This window comes from Rhynchophorus ferrugineus, unplaced genomic scaffold, assembly GCF_030347505.1.
Source record: "Rhynchophorus ferrugineus isolate W39M unplaced genomic scaffold, kcgeb_rfMv2 rfM11, whole genome shotgun sequence".
In the NCBI taxonomy this organism is placed as follows: domain Eukaryota; kingdom Metazoa; phylum Arthropoda; class Insecta; order Coleoptera; family Curculionidae; genus Rhynchophorus; species Rhynchophorus ferrugineus.
The window spans coordinates 18,269,434-18,291,436 of record NW_027472590.1 but is presented as its reverse complement, the minus strand read 5'-3'; the positions used below and the strand labels follow the sequence as shown (position 1 = coordinate 18,291,436).

At 31.9% G+C, this 22,003-nt stretch overlaps 1 protein-coding gene across 5 annotated transcripts in view; it reads left to right on the top strand.

Annotated features, from left to right (window-relative positions):
• Window positions 1-22,003, top strand: part of wgn (Tumor necrosis factor receptor superfamily member wengen) — a 240,361-nt gene that overhangs the window by 116,219 nt on the left and 102,139 nt on the right. For 4 of the 5 annotated variants that reach the window (XR_013007693.1, XR_013007695.1, XR_013007694.1 and 1 more), the window contains one exon: window positions 9,751-9,971. Coding sequence is in view for 2 of the 5 variants with exons in the window: in XM_076417813.1 (XP_076273928.1) it covers window positions 9,751-9,971 (221 nt within the window). In the remaining 3 variants the exon portion in view is untranslated. The remainder of the gene's footprint in view (window positions 1-9,750; window positions 9,972-22,003) is intronic. The other variant, XM_076417814.1, reaches the window with a different exon arrangement.

Here is a 22,003-nt window from a genome sequence, read left to right as displayed (position 1 = left end):
GGTCAACTGTATACTGTAGATATAACAATGGACCAAAGACACCTGATTATATAAGATATTGATCAGTGTATTCGTCATACTGTTTCACAATAATATACCTGTACGTACCAAATGTCTGTGGGGTATAATTTTAGTAGCTGAAAATTCGTGTGGAGTAAACCTTTTTCAATTTAACCTACAGATCATTGTGCCACACCTTTTCGAAAGCTTGAAATATATCGAGAAATACAGCGGAGCAATATTTTTATCATTTAGATTTTTTAAATTTGGTTGACTAATCTGTGTATTTGTTCTGTTTTTGCGTGTTTACTACGGAAGCTTAATTGATGGTCTGGATTCTTCAAAATCTGCTAATAATAATAATTAACTCAGCTGTCTTTTCATGCAGACTATAATGTTGATGTTATTTTAAGCAATGTAATGTAATGAAGTCGAACCACTATTATATTAACAAAAAAAATGACAAAGAAAAATTCCATTTTCGAAGAATTTCCGTGGACCGTGAGTTACCTGTGGTATTATTACGGCTGTGACGTCACGCCTGACTAGTCTGATGGTCAGAGCGCCAATAGTCGATGGTTTCTTAATTGCCATATTGTTGTTTGGTACAGACGATATCGACGGCAACCAGTTTGTGCAGTTCGAAAATGTTAACGAAAAATTTAGAAGTGGGTCAGACTGAACCCAGTTGGTGTTGACGCTGATCACGGATCAGTTGTAAGATACACTGGTTGCCTGGTGGATTTTCGGTGCCTGGTGCATACAGATTGCTTCTGTGATTTATTATTTCGCGTTCTGTGATTTTTTGTGAACAAGTAGTCGTTAAAATGGGATATATACAGTAAGTTTACTTTTTAAAGCAAGTTTAATTGATATTTTTATATTTTATAATCATTCTATTCACTTAATTATTATTAAAAGATTTTAAATAAAATACTCTTATATTTATTCGTTTTATTTATTTTTAGATAAGATATGAATTTTTAAACCTTGAAAATTCGTAATTTTTGCGACGAAAATAACATCTTATAATCAAAGAAACTTTAAAACTAATTCACAGTCTTTATAATGACTTTGTGAATACTAGTGATCGCCCTCGATATTCGACCACAATGTATTAAAATTATTAATTTAAAAATGATATCTTATTGAAACTTCTTTTTACAGTATTTTCAATAGATCAGAAATACACCATGCCGTTTAAAAAATATTTCTTTACTTAAAATTTTAAACAAAGTTGCATCGTCCTTTGCTTAGTTATTTCAGTCTTCGATCTCGCTTTTGCAGATAACTTATCTTTAGATTGTCTTGTATGCCTTTCATTTATCTATTGAATTCCATTTTGTCTTCTATGGAACTATTTTATAACTGTTAGTATTCTCTGCATTATTCAATTTGTCTCTTGATGAAGAAATTAACGTATTTGTTACCTGGAATATACGGTTAATGTTTTGTTAATTGCTAATGAAATCTGAAATTAATCAGAAGTCAATACCACTAAAATTTACAGAAACTATTAACTCATCAATCATATCAATTAATAACAGTCCTTATGCAAGATCAATTTTTTTTTCGTTTTCTTCACCAGATGTTAAATTAAATGAATATTTTGGGTCCGAAAATTTAAATATCTTGTAAGGAAAGAAAACAGACGATTCTTGTTATTCTCGAATTTTATTAATTTATGTTGGGATGAAATTTTCACATATGTCGGGTTTTTGTTTCACAGCTATATATATACCATTCAATAAAGCAGGCCCATTAATTTGTTTTCTTTGCAAAATATGTAAAATATAGCTTTATGTGACCATATTATTCTTAATACTGTTATATCCAAACTTACCACAACTATTTAATAATTCGAATAATACGGGAATAACCGAAAGTAATACAAAACACTGCTTAAAATTAAATTTATATAACTTCGTTTAATAATATTTTAATCACACACAATTCCATTTTAATATCGTTCCAAAGGTAACAAACAAACATTCACTTAATTTAGCGAACACGATCGTTTATTTTATTTATAAACTTAAAATAAACCTTTATCTCTAGCGAGATTCGAACCTAGGACGTTATTGTCGGCGAGCTAAATTCTAACAGCAACCCGCTGGGTCTGTTTAAATATTTTGTGTCACCGACCTGTTCTAGGTTGCTTGAGTTGGGCGTTTTTCATTTTATTGGAATATATTTTTTTGTAGCGCATATAACACAGAAATAGTAGGTCTAAAAATTATTCCTCGATATAAGCTTTAACTGTGCCAAATTTCTTCAAAAAGGGAGGCAATATTTTCGCTAAACCGATTAATTTATGATATAGATGATCATGTGAACAATGGCCAATAAAATATTTCGGGCATCTAAAGATGATTGATATTTAACTACCAAATTAATATAACAAAATAATAGTGGGAAGCACTGGATGCATACCTGGTTTTCAATGAAAAGTTTGATAACCCAGACTATATTATAAGGATATAAGGCCATTCAATGTAAATATTTTTATCCAAATTGGAAAAAAAACCTTGTGGGTTAACGTAAAAGGACAAATTCTACTTATAAAGGAAATGGCATAGAAAAACTTTAATAAAAATAAATATTCAGATTAGTAATCGCTTAAAGGTTCAGAATTAAATCTTTTTAAGTCGTAAAACAATTAAATCTTAAAAAGTCGATTTTAATATTACCAGATTAGTATTACCTATTCCAAAGTTACTTTAGATTTGATTAAATGACTTTTCTTTAAATATATTTTAAAGTTTCCTTTTACCAAGTAGGGGTTTATCTGGACTGCACCCGTTTATCTGGACCGAATCACGATCCTCGGTATTAAGCCTACCGACTGGCGAGTGACCAACTTAGAAATTATCCCAGAAGACATCCGGTCTTACACAGCTTGGTTGCCTTCATGACTGGCATCATTTTCCTTGTCGGATTTTACACTCTTGCCTAGGATAATCACAAATATTAAACAGTTACAAATATAAATGTACGACCATGCTCCAACAGGATTCGAACCCGCGACTATCACAACAGTAGGTGGACCACCCGCGACTATCACAACAGTAGGTGGACCATCCTGTCGCCTTTACCACTGCGCCACCGGCTAAATGACTTTTGTTAGGAATAGTGCTCCTGATTCCTTTGTCAAAGTCGATCAAGTTTGCTCGCTATTTACAAGCATCAAAGGTGAATATTTAAATAGCATACATCATTACCTTATAGTGATTAACCAGCGAATTTCCAAGTCGTTCCTGTACTTTGAATTATATAAATACATTGTAAAATCTAGTTAGCTAGCGAACCGTTAAACGATGAAAGAAAATTGAACCTTTTCGCGTCTAACTTTGAACTTATGTCGGGTATTTCCAATGGAAATATTCCGTAATTTTCTAATATTTAGATTTTGTTTTAGTTTACGGTAAGAACAGTTTAATACTACTATTTATTTGCTTTGGCTTTTAGTGTGATTTTATTTATTATTACAGTATTTTTGTTTCCTCAGTACTTTTTGTATCGTATTGTGGTAATAAATTTAAAATTGTAATGTTAACATAAGCAGGATTCACAGAAATTTTGGTTTACCCATGACTTTCATATTTCGAAGAATCTTGCTTAATGGTCAGTGAACATAATCTTTTTCCTCGTAATTTCTTTTTATCTAGAAAGTATCAGGATTCTTAAAAGCATTTTATTTTATAAGAATAATATATATGGATATTATCCTAGTTTTGTTGTTTAATACATTTCATCAACATATTCTGGGCTATTCATTATTTCATCTTACATTAGATATGCTTAGTAAAATCTTATATTACAAATTAATCTATTTTTATTATTTTCAATATCTATTTCCGAAATTAATATTTAATTAGGCTAATTAACCTAAACTTAAGAGTAACATTTATACACTATACATGTTCATATGATTTGGTTTGCTTCAATCTTCTGATTTCCTGCGCGTTGTCTAGTAGCTGTATTGCTTCCACATTGCTGAGATTTGTATTCTTATATATTTTCTTATATAAGGCAAAATCTTATCGTAGATAACTCCGTAGATCCATTTAGATTTAGTCCAAATCATTTATATAATTGGCTGATAAACCAATTTCTATGAGTTTAGGTTAAGTTAGGAGTGTCTTCCGACTAACCAGTGCAATTGCTTGACGTCATGTTTCCAATTTAACCTAATTTCGGGATAGAAATCGAAGTATTTCCCTGATTCTGATTGACGAATTATGCGTTTAAGTAATGTAGTTAGGCTTTTTTCATTTTGCTGTAATGCAAAAGTAACATAGACAGATTTGATGCTATTGTACTGTTTTTGCTTGTGTCTAGTCCATTTTTGAATATTGTTGTTTTTTTCATTGTTTCATTCATTCATTGTTCGAGTGTTTTTTCTATAGCGTATTTGGAAATACAAACTATGAATTTTTAGAGTTCTAGAAAATTTCATATACGGTTTAACACGTTTTAAGAGCAATTTTGTACATAATTTGGATATCGTAGGTAGTAGTGGGATGGGCCTGGAATTTTCTGCTAGTTTGTGAGGTTTTTTAAGCATAATAATTTTTAATAGGCAGCACTCTAATATTTAATTCTATATTCTATTGATTGAATATATTCTATGATTGATTTGGTAACCTATTTTACGGACATATTACCCAGATTTATACTAATTTTGTACAATAGTTTTTAGCAATAAAATAAATAAATCTCTAGCACTATTTTCACCCGATATGGTTTCGTGTGAAAACCGGACTTGCCCAGAGCTAAAATTATCAGTTTCAGGAAAATTTTGTAATAGATTAAAAATAATTAGTAGTAATAATAGTAAGTAGCCTACGGAAAATATTTTGAAAAACATAATGAGAATAATTTCAGCAATATTTTTAAGATAAAAGAGAAAAGTTCTTATTTTTTTACACATAATTTAATGATACTCAAAAATGATTTATTTCACTAATTGGTTTCTTACAATTGTTAATTAATAAGCACGTGTTTCTATATATGAATTATAGTTGAGTATTGAGACCAATTTACTTGAATTAAAACTCAATCCTGTTTTTTTTACTTTCAATTTGTGGTCTAGCACAAAATAAAAGTAATATTAGTTAAGAGTCGGACGACGTTGCAAAAATAGAAATCAATCGAGATGACTGGAGGTATTCGGAAGAGGTCTTCAACCTCGACAAAGAAACCATGCTGTCGGTAAAACTGCAATTATCCTATTATAATCATTATAGAGGCGATGTAACTGTAATGGATTCGAGGTTAGACTTAATGGTTTTTATGCCCTTGAAATTTTGCTGTAATTTTTCCTGGTCTGTAGAATTTATCATATAGTGTTGGTCAGGTTATTCTTAGGCCACACAAATGAATAAATTCCTTTGTCCTTAATAATCTATAAAATAAATTAATATTATAACAATTATTATTAGGAATATTTTATTACAGTTGATTAGAAGATTTGAGAAATAAAATGTTTGGTTCAAATACAGTATTTATCGACTAATAATACTTCGAAATCGATATCCAAAAATATCAGTTTAGGAAAAAAGTAATTTCGTTTTTTTGCTGTTAGATCATTTCAAAGTCGCAGATTCCTGGTGATACTTAGTGAAGCTACACTATAGCGTGTTAAGGATTCGAAACGGTTTATAAGATGTTCTCTTTATAAAGCAAGTTAAATAATTTGTTTTGTAACGTTTATTTTTATTTTATTAAAGACATTTACAATATAGAACTATCCGTTCAGTTATTGATATACTGATTATTGATACAGTTTGAGAAAATTGTAAAAATTAAAAATATTTGTTTGCCCATTTGCTTCTTTAGCTTGATATTAACATTCTGACGAAATTCTTATTTATTTTGGAGTATTTGCTAATGCTATTAGCATTAATTAAGATTAATTCTAGAGGATTTTTTTCCATTACTTAACTGAATGGCAGTATATGTTAAGATTATATTTGTGAATTTCTGGTAGCTAATTCTTGGAATGAATGACTACGGGTGTTGAAAAGTATTATCCCGATGATAATAATATACGGAAAAGATAGTGGTAGAAAAATTAGCTCGTTTTGCTACATTTACTTTGTAGCCAGCCCAACCTAAAAAGAGACTTGTAAAAATAAAGTGATTAAGTTTTTCTCTCACAATTTTCGAAAGTTCTAGAGTAAAGAAATCAAAGGTTTCACAGAAAATTGGTAAAAGATCATCATTAAGAATTACAAATATATCATTGATTATCGATTTAATTTTGTTTGAATAAATTTGCTGTGAATAATATGAAAAACGCAGATTTCTTTCTACAACCCGATATGTTATTTGTTTTATTAAAATGACATAATAAAGTGAACTCTGCTAAATAATATGATTTTCGTAAAATATGCCCACACAAATCTATATGAAAATCGCTCAATATTAGTTTACGCGCCATCAATAAATTTCGTAAATAAAGAAAATAAAATCTCTTGATCAAATTTGTTAATGAGACCAGTTATTAGAAGAAAATGAGAAAGAGGTATGATATTGTCTAATCTAATATTCGAATATTACAGGTTTTCTTAAAATTGCTCGTTAAGACCTATGAAAATATCATCGAATTGTGATATGTGGTCAAGATATATTTGATGTGTGGTAATTTTTGTAGTAAGGAAGTAATTTTTAGCTAAAACTTCATGGGTAACGTAGTATTTGTTTGACATATTCAGAGACAGGAGGTTTTTTTTGGCCTGGAATCGGGAACGGGAATCCTGTTATGGATACCTGGTCGGGAAGACCCGAAGAATAAGGGAGTTGGACTGGTTATGTGGGGACTGTCTCTGGGCTACCCACTAAACCCCACCCTATCAGTTGATCCAATAACCCTAACTGATACTTCTTACTGTTAGTAAAAAGGGTGCCCGTAACCTGTAACACCGTTAAGAGGCACAAGGACCAGGCAAGGACGTGGCGTCGTTATCACACCACGCAGCTTGCGGTACATGAGTTAATATCTTGCCGGAGAAGGTCGAGACAATTTGGAATTAGAGCACAACGAGGAAGTGTCGGCTGTGATAGAATAAGACCACGAAGAGCCGAATGAGTTATTGGCCTAAAATATTGACCAGCTCGGTAATATATCTATTGTCCGAGAGACGAAGAGTGGAGAAATACCTCGAGTAAACCCCGGATATAAACTCGTGAACTTGGGGGACGTCTGTTTCTCTATGAATTTGATTGTTCCTGACGAACCAGGGGGCATTATTCTCCTGAGAATTTTGTTTTGAAAGACTTGAAGACGTTCCACCTGGCTAGGTGAGACGTATTTTAGATAGACACTAGAGCCGTATAGAACCACTGATCGAACCAACATCGTACAGGAGAGATTTTATAGAGAGAGGAAGCCCGGTTGATAAGTGGGGGCAGCAAATTAACAATACCTTGACCTTTATAGACGGACCTTTGAATGTGGGAATCCCATCTAAATTTGCGATCGAAGACGAGACCGAGATAGATGGCTTCTTCTGACCATGGGATTTCAGCGTTCTCGATTTTTAGACGCGAAATGCTCAGTGCAAAACGATTCTTGCGGAAAAAGATGGCCTGGGGTTTCTCTGGGTTGACCTGCAATCTCCAGAAATGTAACCACTCGACCGTCTCATCTAGTTGTTTTTGGAGTCTGCTTCAGATGTGCGATGCTACTCTTGAAGAAGCAAAGATAAGCAGTGTCGTCCGCATAAAAAGCTGCCTCAACTTGTGGCCTCCTAGGGATATCTGAGAAATATATTAAATAGAGCGGGTGCCAGGCGGGAGCCTTGTGGAACTCCTACGTCGATGGTTTTCCGGCTAGAGAGAATATCTTTAATCTTCACCTGGAACGATCGTCCTGACAGAAATTATTTGATAAGAGCTGTTAGGTCATCAGGTAGACCTAATCGGATGCATTTCGTCACTATGCCTTCGCGCCAAACCTCGTCAAAGGCTTTGGTTAGGTCCAAGAAGACCGCTCAGAGACAGGAGATATTGACAATTTGAAGAATAATTAGATCAAGTACTCTTGCTTTTAATTATAATAATGCTAAGTGATTGCATAAAGTTTATAATATTTATTTCTCTATATAAAACAACAGTTTTCCATTTATTATTATTAAATAATTCGGTGTTTACATATGCTAACAAAGAAGCGGCCAAAACTTAATTATCGACATTCCTTACATATTGTTTGATTTGAAGAAATCTGTTAGCTAAGTCCATGTAATACTTTTAGAAACTTGTGGTGATGCTCCTCTATCATATTCCCATGGCCGGTTTTGGTTGCACTAACAAGGATATACTGTTGCAACTCCAATGGTTTCCAAATTTTGCTGCATCTATCAAACTGAATAGACTCAGCTCTTTCTGACTAATTGTTTAGGTCTATATAGCGTCGTTTAGCTGACATTCGATTTCACAACATTACTCAATAAATACCTTTCCAATCTGAAATATGATTACAACGATTAGAAAATGATATTAAATAATATACGATTTGAATATATTGCAATAATTGTCAAAATGTACCATCAAATTATCGTTGAATATCGGCCTTTCTAAATTTATTTTGATTAGCTAAAATTAGAACTTTCAATCATAGCGATATTGTAAGTAATACACATAACATAATAATACAAAAACAAATGTATATTACCCATTACGATATGTTCGAACTACCTATGCAGCTCGATATTTTTTAGTTTTAGGTTCTAGTATACCTGGTACGTTTATAATGTGCAACGCGATATATATTCGTTCGTCTAAAATAACAGTGAACTCATGTCATCAAAATTTATAACATCACAACGTTGCTATGTTATCGCAACAGCTTGGAATTTTAGTTTACAATATATTCCGGTTTATAACTTCAGATTCTATTGTAACTGGTTTATCTTGGCTTCGATCTATAACAAAATTTTAATGTAAATAAAACAATGAAACAAAAAATTTTATTTAATATAGAGTACATCTAATGCATATAAGAAAGGATAATAATTTGTAGTGTAAGGTGGTTTGTTATATTTACATTAAACTCTTTTACAGCCGACGTGTGAGATAGTGTTATAAGAGCGTTTTTTTATGTGATGGGCAGTTAATCTAACTTAAGGGTTTATGTTACATGGTTCGGTGAAGGGAGGTAGAACGAAATGAAACAGTGGTTGTTTACATGATGTGACCGTGATTTATTGGCGTCATAAAAATTTGGAAAAAATAGATAAGTGGGTGTTACCTGGATACGAGGCTTGGGCAGTTTGAACTGAACGATAGTCAGACACTGAATCAATGAAGGTACCCTTCAATAATCTCCCAGATAAACGTTTCGGGGTTGTCAGATATTCGTTATCAAGTTCTAGTTAGCGCTGCTGGTACCCCGCCGGTGTTCAACATCTAGGATCATATTTCTGGGTATTCTATAGACCATTATTCCACGATGTAAAATTCGACATGCCTCAAGATCGCTACACAACTAATTAACAATTTTACATTATAATTATTCTTTGCCCCCTCCCCCTATATGAATTAGATATGACTAAATATACATATGGAGGAAGGAGTTATACTTTGTGACCATAATCTATTGCCATTTAATTTATATTTCCCGCGTGACAATTTGAAATAGTTCTCTTTTCGACCATAGTTCGCTGCTATTTTGGACAGACCATGGTTTTTATTTTTGCTAAAGTAGTGTTCAATTGTATTCAGTATATTTTATGGTTATCTTTGCAGGTACGAAGATGAGCTACAAGCCCATGTTCCTTCAACTATCGATTTGAAAGTATCCAGCTCAGAAGCTCCCTTTTCCAGCGCGGAGACCCTCGTATGGGATTGGCAAGCCATCGCGTTGACGTCGGCAGTTTTTGCTTGCATCCTGTTTTTTCTAGTGGTGACCCTGTATTCCTTGCACCAGGCTAGACAGTGGCGGCGGCTAAAGGAAAACTTCGAAGCAGGTCAGTGATTTTTATTTTGCTGTTCACTGATATTTTAATATAAATATTTATTAATTTATTTGGAGCATGTAATGTAATACGGAGGCAACAGCAATAATTGCTTTAGTAACTTTTTTTGCTATATAATAATTATCATGTTCAACCTCCAGTTTATAAATATAATTTAAGTTTGTAATAAAAATTAATTTTCTAAAATAGTGAATTTTTTAACTAGACTTTCATATAAATAAGTAACATTTAATTAGCGAAATTAAAATTTAGGTACACTAATAAACATTAAGATTACCCGCTGTTTTCCAACATATATGTGAAATTGAGTGTCCATAATGTTCCAAATGTAAATTTTATATATATAGGGGGGAAACTTTACCGCGCTATTTTATTTAAAAAACCCAAAAAAAATAAAACTTAGAATAAAACAAAGTATTCTTGTTGATGTGATTTGTTGAAATCAATATTCAGAAATTGGTTTAGATGATGAAAAAATTCTGATTTCAGCATTGTATGTAATGAATGCTTGGGATCATTTAGGTATTGTAGTTTATTATTAGAGGTGCATTCGATTCGTCCATTGGAATAAATTAAATTTTAGAAAATCTGTAACAAGCCAAGATAATTTCGTAACAGGACAAGTCTTGTCACATTTTGAAAATCTTGTTTAAGCTTCTAGAAAATATAGATTATAAATGAACTCGGATGTAGTAACATTTAATTTTATTGCAATTGCGGTATAATATATAAATATAGATACTCCGGCTTTGTTGGCGCAGTTGTCAAGTTGTAGTTGTGGTTTCGAACCCTGCTGAAGAATGGTCCCAAAATTATGTTTGAAATTGTGATTATCTGTATGGCAAGTGTACAAAATCTGACAAGTAATGTCACCCCAATCACTCCAATAACCTGATTTGATTAGACCGGATGTCTTTTGAGATGACCTCTAATTTGGTTACTCGCCAATAGGTAGGCTTAATGTCGAAGACCGTAGTTCGAAGCTCATATTAAATAGTAGCTCTTGGACAAATAGACACAAGCATATGTACAAATATCGGTTTGTTTGTTTATTTTTTGTTTTGTTTTGTTTACTTTAAATACTATGACAGCAGATAATGAGATATTCAAAAGTCAAAACTTTTATTAATGAAATTATCTTTTGGCAAAATAAAAATACTTGCTATACATTAACTGTATTTCTATAGAAAATTCAATAAAATAGTGAAATTATATCATCAAAATGTATTACGTCAAGACGACGCAATATTGCCGCATCAACATTGACTTGACATCAGTTTATTTTTTAGTGGCTTATGACAAAATTTTAATGTAAATGAAATAATGAATTTTTTAGCAAATATAATTTGCATATAATTTTAAAGGATTTAGACTACAGTTCATTAGTTGTAGGTTAGATTTGTTTTGTTATTTTAATATTGAACTATTTTCCGCACCACCTACGACATAGAGTTCTAGGTGCGTTATTATGTAGTGGTATCCTCCGGAGGCTTAATCCACCTAATTAACAATTGAACATTCAAGTAATATATTTTACTTTCATTAGAGAGCGTATTTAGTTTTATACGTTTAATTCTTGTTTCTTTCGTAGCTGTGTCCTTGTCAAGTCATTTTGATATAAGTTTATTTATCAACTTATTCTGCATGTCTGATGCATTCAGACAAAAGGTGTTATTGTAGACATCGCTTCTTTCCATATATCCAAACAGTTCTTACTTATATATTTCGACCTGCATATACATTGTAGTTTGCTACTCCCCATGTCAATTCGATTGGATATAGTGATAGGGAGGACTCTGTCACGTAATACTCTGTGACCATATTGTGGATGAATAATATGTCAACAGATCATCAGTTCGTCACATAAAAAGCATCTAAACTGCAAATGCTATCACCTTCGACATTGTGATGGCGTCACTATTATTTTAAATGATGTTATTGAAAGATGCTTCATGTTCTTGATTTTCCTATTGATTTCAGTTTGTGCTTTGTGTTCATTTCCATCTGTGCTTTTTTAAATTAAAAGCGACATATTTATATATTTAAATATGATTACTATTTCCGAATATAGTCAACGATTCGTGTTTCAAAAATTCCCGTAAAACTGGTTTTTTATTATAAATTAAACTCGAACAAATTCCAACATATTTCCACTTCGTGAATAACACCGAAATAAATAAATATTCCCTTGATATTTCGGTTTCGATATATTATGTTTTTATCATAGGAAACATTTTTTATTGTTTTGGCATTGATATTGAATATATATACTATGTGATTTTTTCAATAATACTGTTCAGGTTCATTATAGTGTAATATGTAGCGGAACAAATTCATTTAATATTCGGTTATTGTTATAGAGTGCTTTAACGTTAAAAAATTAAATAAAAACATAATGAACATCGGTATTGGGTTTTACAATAAGTTTTTTAACAATAGTAGCAGCTTTTTTTGCCATTTAGACTTTCTATGATTCAATTTTTATGCCGTTTCATTAGTAGTATACAGAAGAGGGTTATGATAATACCAGTTTGAGTTCATAATCATTAACACATACTGCATACGTCATAGGATTGAATATATACCAAAAAAGTATAAATACTATTCTATCAATCCTAAGTAACGTATGCAGCTATTATATATATGACGTGTATAAGGTCAAAACATGTTAAAGTGATTTCCTGCATAAAATATCCTATTGTAAATTTTGCTCTACAGCCAATATATACCGATTAATCAGATATGATGGTGTTAAAGGTTTTAGTCTACGCGCTTCACTATCAGGTCTCATATTTAGCTGATTAGGGGCATTAACGCTCTTCTGAAGTAATTAACTTACACACTTAGCTTACCCTGCAATATCAAAGCTATTTGAGAAACTAATATTTAAGCGTGTTAAACATTTGGTAACAACACCAGATTTCCAGTTTGGTTTTCGAAATCACCATTCAACAATCGATCAAGTGCACAGAGTAACTGCGGTTATTGAAAGAGCGTTCGAAGAAAAAAAATACTGCCCTGCAATATTCCTGGATGTCTCACAAGCTTTTGATCGGGTTTGGCATTTGGGATTAATCTGTAAGATGAGCAAATTGTTACCGCGTAACTATTGTCAATTGCTGGAGTCATTTTTATTCGGAAGAAAATTTAGAGTATCGCACGAAATGGCGTTCTCGACATTTAAAAATATCTCGGCTGGAGTTCCACAAGTTAGCGTCTTAGGACCTCTCCTGTATCTGCTCTACACTGCTGACATTCCAACAACAAAAGAAACACTTCTTGGAACCTTTGCTGACGACACAGTTATTATGGCAAAAGATATATCTCTGCCTAGGGCAATAGAAAAAGTGCAAGTGGCAGTCAATAAAATCTACAAATGGACAAAAGATTGGAAAATTCAACTTAATAGCTCCAAATCTGTCCACGTTAATTTTGCATTAAGGCGAAATAATAAAAACTTAATTATATCACTCAGTGGATGCCCGATTCCTCAAGCAGAATCAGCAAAATACCTTGGAATCCATCTTGACGGTCGATTAAATTGTAAGCATCACGTTAGACAAAAACAAAACACATTAGAATCAAAATAAAACAACTATACTGGTTAGTCGGAAGATACCCCCAACTTGATCTAAAATCAAAGAGGTTGATCAATAATACAATTATAAAGTCAATTTGGACCTATGGGGTGCAAATATGGGGTTGCACTAAAAATTCAAATCAACTAGTCATACAACGCTATCAAAACAAGGTTCTTCGATTGATTACCAGTACCTATTGCTATGTAACCAATGAAGAACTGCACGATGACCTGGAAAACAAATGGATTTGCGAAGTTGTGCAGGATTTCACCTTGAAACACGAAAGAAGATTACTAAATCATACTAACGTGGAAGCAATACAACTGCTGGACAGCGCGCAGGATGTCAGGAGATTGAAACGAACAAAACCACACGAACTTGTGTGAACATTTAGTGTGTATTATTAGTGTAAACTATAGCTATAAGTTAATAATTAATAAATAATTATAATTTTATAATTGAGGAATACATTCTGATGTATTTTCTCGCACTCGTCTTGCTTGTTAATTAATCCAAGTACATAGGAAAAGTAGTAATAAATTAATTGTGAATTAAGATTGTACTAAGCGTATCTAATAAAGATGCTATAAAAAAAACTTAACTTACAACACTTACTACCCACATAGATATGGTTGCTCGTTCTGACTACCAGTCACTGATAATGGAATCAACCATTAGTGAAAAAAAGCTACAAACAAAAATTACACAAAGTCTAAAATACATTGTCTTTTGAATAAGGATTCCAAATTACAATTATCTTCAGAACTTGTAGTATAGGGTGTACAACCTTTACTTTACAAAGAATATAAGGAAAATAAAAAATAAACAATTACATTTACGCGAAAATTTATTCAATCCAATACATTAGGTCGTTCAATGTGCTTATAACATTTTTATTTAATTTGTGTCTTTTGTATAATCTCAAACTACTAGTATATTCAAATTACTTTCACCACTATTTTATGATGTTTATATAGTATGTGAGTATTTTTTCGGAAGTTTACATCTGCTACTTTAAAATATTTGATACCCTATTACTTAAATAATGTACGTGGAATACCAGTCATTCTTCAATGCGTTTTTAGTTATATGTTATTTTAAGTATTTTGGTAAGTATTATAAGTATTTTAGTAACTATACTTTGAGTTTTGGTGTATAGATTTATTGCAGTAACTCATTTATTTTACAATTTTTTTACTTCTCTCAATCATTTTCACATAATAATCTGGTTGTTAACGACAAAACCTGGAGGAACAAAAAAGTTCGAAGACAATGAATTCAAGACTTATTGGATGAAAACTCAGCTGAAACTCTCAAAGAACTGTCATGAAGCTAAGTAGTTGATACATTAATGGTTTTCAAATGTTCATTTCAATATCAGGGTTTCATTGCTTGTCAAGCTAAAATGAAGAGTTTTCTTTGGCGTAATATAACTGGCGATGAAAGGTGAATCTGCTACCAGTTAGTCCATGAGAACTATCTCTATCTCCAAGATATTGAAACGGAATATGTTTGGCTAGAAAGTCTTGCACTTTATATGGCCGGATCTGAAATGTGTCGTGTATTACGAGTTGCTAAAACCGAACGAAAGTCTTGCATCAGATCTACTGATATCAATTGAACAAATTGAACAATGTTTTATTAGAAAAACACCATTGTGTGGAATGCTTGCCTTGCATGTTAATGCTTGGTAACAACATTGTAACAGTTTTACCCAGGTCATGCCCAGATATACTTAGCAGATATAGCGTATTCTGATTCGCCTAGTGCCACTTATTCATATCAACGCAGCGTGGCATAGCTGGCACACGGTTTCAGAATTCTGTGTGAAAATCAAGCAATGATTGGATTACATTATAACCAATATCGTTCTTTCTTTCTGCGTTATTTCTAAAGTTGAAATGGAGGAAAATATTCTGATTATATTCAATATTTTATTAATCTTCCTCATTAAATGCCTTTTTAGAGAGAACCTTTAATAAGTCTTTTTAGAGCCTTTTTATCAGGGCTGTGCGAGCACCTAATGTCAATAAAAATGTCAATAATACTTCAATAAAAAGTTGCACTATTATTCTTAAGACGTTCTACCAGAGAATCACCTAAATTTTTTCTTTTTTTTTGGATTCACTGAGAATCTCAATATTTTTAAAAACGATTATGATTGTTCTCTTTGATTATAGCTAATACATTTAAAATAACCGATGATTTATATATTTTTATAACACAATAAATTATACGATCGATTTTGAAAGTGTAGTACCAAAATATGTTCATGATGTACAGTAAAATCTCATAATTCACACTGAAAAATAGTTTTCTGCATTTAAATATGGTTGTTAATTTTCGTTATTATTATTATTCATTAAATCATAGCGAGGAGTGGATACCGCTAGATATGGAACAAAAACACATTCGAATGTGACTTCAAAAACGATTACAACAATTACAATTTAGATGTCATTTTATTAGTCAATTAGTGAATAGTTAAACTATTATAGTTTGGTATCAAAACTCTTAAGCTATGGTGTAATCTACTTAAGAGGTCAATTGAAAAGTCCCAAGTCTGATACATATATGGCTCTACTAGAATTAAATCCATATGTTTTCTAGTTAGCCCTAACCCTCAAGATGCGTGTAAAAATTTGACAGCTGTTGGATCATTAGTTTGTGAATTATAGCATTTTGAGTGAAGCAACTTTTGTTATTGTGAATAAAAAAAATGGATAAAAAGGAATTTTGCGTGTTAAATATCGCTTTTTGAAGAAAAAAATAGAGTTGAAGCAAAACTTGACTTGATGGCGAGTTTCCGGACACTGCCCCAGGAAAATCAACCATCAAGGATTGGCATGCTAAATTTAGAGGTATTGAAATGAGCACCGAAGACGGTGAACACAGTGGACGCCCAAAAGCTAAAACATTAAAAGAATCCACAAAAGGATTTTGAATGACCATAAATTAAAATTGAATGAAGCAGCAGACACTCTAAAGATATTAACTGAACATGTATATCATATCATTCACGAATATTTGGGTATGAAAAAGCTCTGTGAAAAGTGGGTGCCGCGTGAGCACACTTTTGACTAAGAACAACGACGAGGTGATGATTCGGAGCAGTGTTTGAAGATGATCAAGCATAATAAACCCGAGTTTTTGGATTGACATGTAACAATGGATGAAATGACTCCATCATGACACACGATGAACCCGCTCGTGGAATAATTTTCATTAACTACCTTGAAAAAGAACGACCATCAACAGCGACTATTACATAGCGTTATTGGACCGTTTGAAGGACGAAATCGCCGTTGGACCGTTTGAAGGACGAAATCGCCGAAAAGCGGCCGTATTTGAAGAAAAAGAAAGTTCTGCTTTACCAAGACAATGCACAAGTCAGTGAAAACGATGTCAAAATCCATTAATTGGGCTTCGAATTGTTTCCTTATCCCCGGTATTCTCCAGATCTGCCCCCCAGCGACTATTTCCTCTTCTCAGATCTCCAAAGAATGCTCGCTGGGAAGATATTTTCGTCGAATGAAGAGGTGATCACCGAAACTCATTTTGAAACAAAGTACAAATCGTACTACAAAAATGGTATCGAAAAGTTGGTCGCTAAAATCAATGTATCACCCTTGAAGGGATTTATGTTAAATAAAAAAAAATTGTCAAAAAAATGTGTTTTACAATGGTAGCCGGACACTTTTCAATTGACCTGTTAGGCTTCCAAACGATTCGATATCCGAAAGACCACGGCTTTTGAACGATAACAAAACTTACTGAAAAACATTAAGAAATAAATTTGATATATTTGAATATATATGCAACACCTTACGTCCGATGTGGCGTTGCAATGTTAATATGTTATTATAACAAAAATCGAGATTCTTACTGTAATAAAAAAGTGTTTGGATTATTTGTTGAACATAAATAAACTCACGGTCACCTGGTTCAATGTACAGGTCGTACATCATGGAATCGCCAAAATCGCCAGTCTGTTTTTTAAATAAACAGTTTGTTTGTCATCCATCGAGCGTTTAAATTTCTAGACAATTACAATGATTATATACACCAATTGCGCTTTGAAAGCCTCTATAAATTGTTATTTTACGTTTGGCTTATATCACTGTTAATAATGTCCAACCGAATTAAATTTAATTCGAACATTAAATGTAATGGGCAAAATCTGTTCCGTGCCAATTAATTATGATATAATATCGATGGTTATTATGTATTTCTATTTCAGCTGGAATGCGAAGTCCTTCCATTTACCAACCCTGTTATATACATAGATGTAGGAGCGGTACGACATAACAAGATTGTCCTTAATAACCAATTTACTCTTTTGTTTTAATTGTATCATTATTATCTAACACATCATTCAATAAAGCAGCTGCTGAACTAGGATGTAACTACATGTCAGTAGGAAAGCCAAATTGTCGGTCAACTGATCCAAATAAAACTCCAGACCTATTAGATGCTTTCATAGCCAGAAACATACCTTTAAACTATATGGAAGTAGAAGAAAATTTTGAGTTCTAATCACTCACTCAGCAGTGACTCTGACAGTAAGTGAAAACATAGTAAAAAATAATAAAACCAAACAGTAACAAATTAGCGAACAGATTGGGAAGAATCTGCAAAAGAATTGGGTAATTACAGTCAGCTGAATATATTACTCAAGACAAATGAACCACTAAACTTAGAAGTAGCTTGTTGGAAGAATCTAGCTTTTGATTGGAATAATTCTACTGAAAGTAAGAGGTAACCTAAAAGAATTAATTATCCCAAAGAAATTAAGTTGAATAACAAAAACTACGAAAAAATTGCAACAAAATAGAAGACTAAAATTAAGTTAAACCCATAAATTACTGTCTATAAGATCTAACAGAAACTGTGTTTAAGCATAACCTAGCGATCAGCGAGCTTAAAAAGCTTCCAACTAAACTTGTTACACCAAAAGAAATTTTGAAAATTATAAAAAGTTACATGAATCCAAAAAAAAAGCACTACAAAGTGTCAATGCACACAAATTTTAGTTTTATGAGCAAACATTCAATAATTTACCAGGTACCAGACATGTGTTGACAGTATCACAAATATTTAAAAAGCTTGCAAAATTTAATTAATTAATTAATAATAAATAATAAATAATATAATTAATTAATTAATTAATTAATTATATTATCAAATAAAAAATTAATTAATTAATTAATTAAAATAAATAATTAACATTTTATATGTCGTTAACTGACTCCTGGTTCTTTTCTGACAGAATGTAGTTAATTTCAATTATTACAAACAATAAAATTATTTTTTAGATATCTTCATATCTTCGTGTGCAAGGCGTCAGAGACGACAACATATTTTCTAGTCTTAATATTATGCAGAAATAGTAACCCCTAAAATAAATTATAATTAGCGTTTTAAAAACAATGTGTTGACATTTTGCTTTGCTATTTACTGTAATAAATCATATGCGAAGTTCCCTGGTGGAACAAAAACTAATGGAACACATGCCTGTAGAAAGGTCGCACACGACAAGATGCCGCTAATTTAGATGAATGCCATCATGTAATAAACAACATATATGCCGACAAATTATATATCATTTCCGTTCATGACTTGGAGACTACAGTTTTGTTATTTTGATTTTTAATTAATTACAGAGTACAGTACAGTTTTGTCGTTTGATAAGAAAAACGCAATTATATATTATTTTTTTTTACAATCTGATGTGTATAATCCAACTTTACACTAACCCTAGGTAGGGATACGTTTCCACGATGCTTTATTACCTATTAACTCTAAATACTAAGGAGCTAAATCTGGCGAATGGAGCAGATATTGGAATATTTCGTATTTTAATTAATTGATTTTCACAATGTTTAAGCTGTGTTGGAACACCCAGGTGGTCCAAAAGACTGCAATTATAATCTGAGTTTATCGTTTCACTAGTTTGGAACTAATTCAAGAATAAGATTACTTTTGATTTCTAAAAAACTAGTGACCACTCTCAGCTCTTGTTTTGATTTACAATTATGATGGCAAACCCAAATCCAAACCGATTCATAAAGTATTCCATTTTTTTGTTCAATTCTAGGCAAAGCAACTTTGCCCTCGTTGTCTAAGACTTATCTACCATAAGACCCATAGAATATTAAAGAATTATATTATATTGTTGGAATAAACCTTTGATTATGCAAAAGTCCAACATGTTCAGTCTTATGTGGTAATAATTTTTATTTCTTTCTTGGAAAACACTTTCCATCTTAAGGAATTGTGGTTTGCTAGTTAACATTTTATTGTAATAATATATATAATATTACTTATAAGTGTGGATATATACCTTGAGTAAATCTCGGAGATAAGATCTTTCCTTGCGGGTTTGATTATCCCTGGTGAACCAGAGGTTATTGAGGATTCTCCTGAGTAGTTTATTCTGAAAAATTTGAAGAGGTTCCACCTGATGGGGCGTAACATATTGAAGATATACGTCGGAGCCTTATAAACTGAACGAATAAGCATATTTTAAAAGGGAATTTTAATGGGCAGTGCAAGCCTGCTGACAGGATTGATGAGCGGGAACAGTAGATTGGTAATACCAGGACCTTTTTGCAGGGACCTCTGAATTTGAAGATTCCATCTAAATTTCAATAAAAACCCAAATTGTTCTTCTTTTTAAAAAACCATTATTATCTAGGTCCTTAGGTTTTCTTTTCTATTTTATTTATATTTCTGTACTTATAACCTTACACCCTTTTAAGACATATACTCGCTTGTTGCTCTTTTAGTTTTTGGCTTTTAGTGCTTTTTGACTATATATGTGTATGTGTGTGTTATGATCTCTTTATTATTTTTAAGATATTTTTTTATAATACTTTTGATTCGTTCGTTGACCTCATGGAATAATTTTAAAATATTTTTTAATATATTGTCTATTTCTTTATAATCTGATTTTTCTAACTCTATCTTTCTATATTCAAAACTTTTTTATTTTTGTATTATCCACTTTATCTATATTTATATTTCTCTGTACTTCTTTTACTATACACTAATTTATTACATTAATTTTTACTTTGTTCTTTCAGAAGTTTTTATGTTTACATATTCTGTCTGTTTGACTATTGTTAATCTCTATTTGTCTCGCTGGTCTTTTTATGAAATCTAATGGAATTACATTTTTTGCTACGAATATGATTGTCTAGAGATAAAGATAACTATCTACGGGATGCTGGAAAGCGACCTCTCGCTATAAATCCATTATTTGTGGCTACGATTTATGGCATGTCAGACTGCAGACGAGTTAAGAATTTTTGAGTTAATCTCGAATATCGCAGGCAAAACAATGAATATTGAAGATAGTATGCATACAAAACAATTAATTTTAATTAGTTTGCAACAAAATATTTCTTCATTTGCATATAAATTAAACGTAAACAACTCGTCTTCTATGATGTGTTACTCTAGATATTTTCGCTGTTTCGCATAATTATATTGTATTTTATTAACACAGTTATAATTAGGTCTCTCATTCATATTTATAGTAATTCTCTGACACCTAACTCTTAGAGATGATGCAAAATAATGTTACTAATGTTTGTACTAATGATACTATAGGCTTTTTATACTAATACATACCCTTTAGTGGTCCAAACACGGCTATTTAATGCCATTATTTATTTTAATTCTTAACAATAGTATATTTTCTATATAATATAATATTAAATTCTGGTCATATTTGGGTATAATATTCATTAATGTTTTAATAATTAAACTATTATGCATGTCTACATAACAACGGCAGATAATACCCATAGCAGTTTCAATAAAATAATACATTTACAATATTGCCTATATATGGTCGTGTACCTGGTATATATTGTTTATTACGGTTGGTATACAGCATGTTAATTTCTGAAATAATATTCCTCGTTTTGCCAATGCTCAGTACCACCGTTTCGGAATACTAAGCACGGCAACGTTGCTTATATAATTTCCTCCGTCGTTTGGCGTACGAAAGGCCATAAGAACTTCATTTCCGGTTTATAGATTTAAACAACACGCGTCCTACGTGTAAACAATCATTCATATTTTCAACATCTGGCATCAGTCGGGGAACAGATTTCAACACTCTCGCTGCTTCGTGTGCAGCGCGTCTAGGGCACCCGTTAGTTTGCATCAACAAGCTGAATAACTGGATCGTTTGAAAGCATCATAGTGAGGATAACATTTTTTTAGTAAAACTGCTCAGTAGTTCTTTGCCATTATTAAAAATTCGAGAACAACTAAAAACTACTAAAACTAGTAATACATTATGTCAGAGAAGTACGGGCAAATGGTCGAAAACATAAAATATAAGTAGACCTAAACGAATAATCGAACTGCTGAAATAACTTTAAATGTATTTTTAGAATTCCATGTGCTAAAAGTGTATTATATACGCAT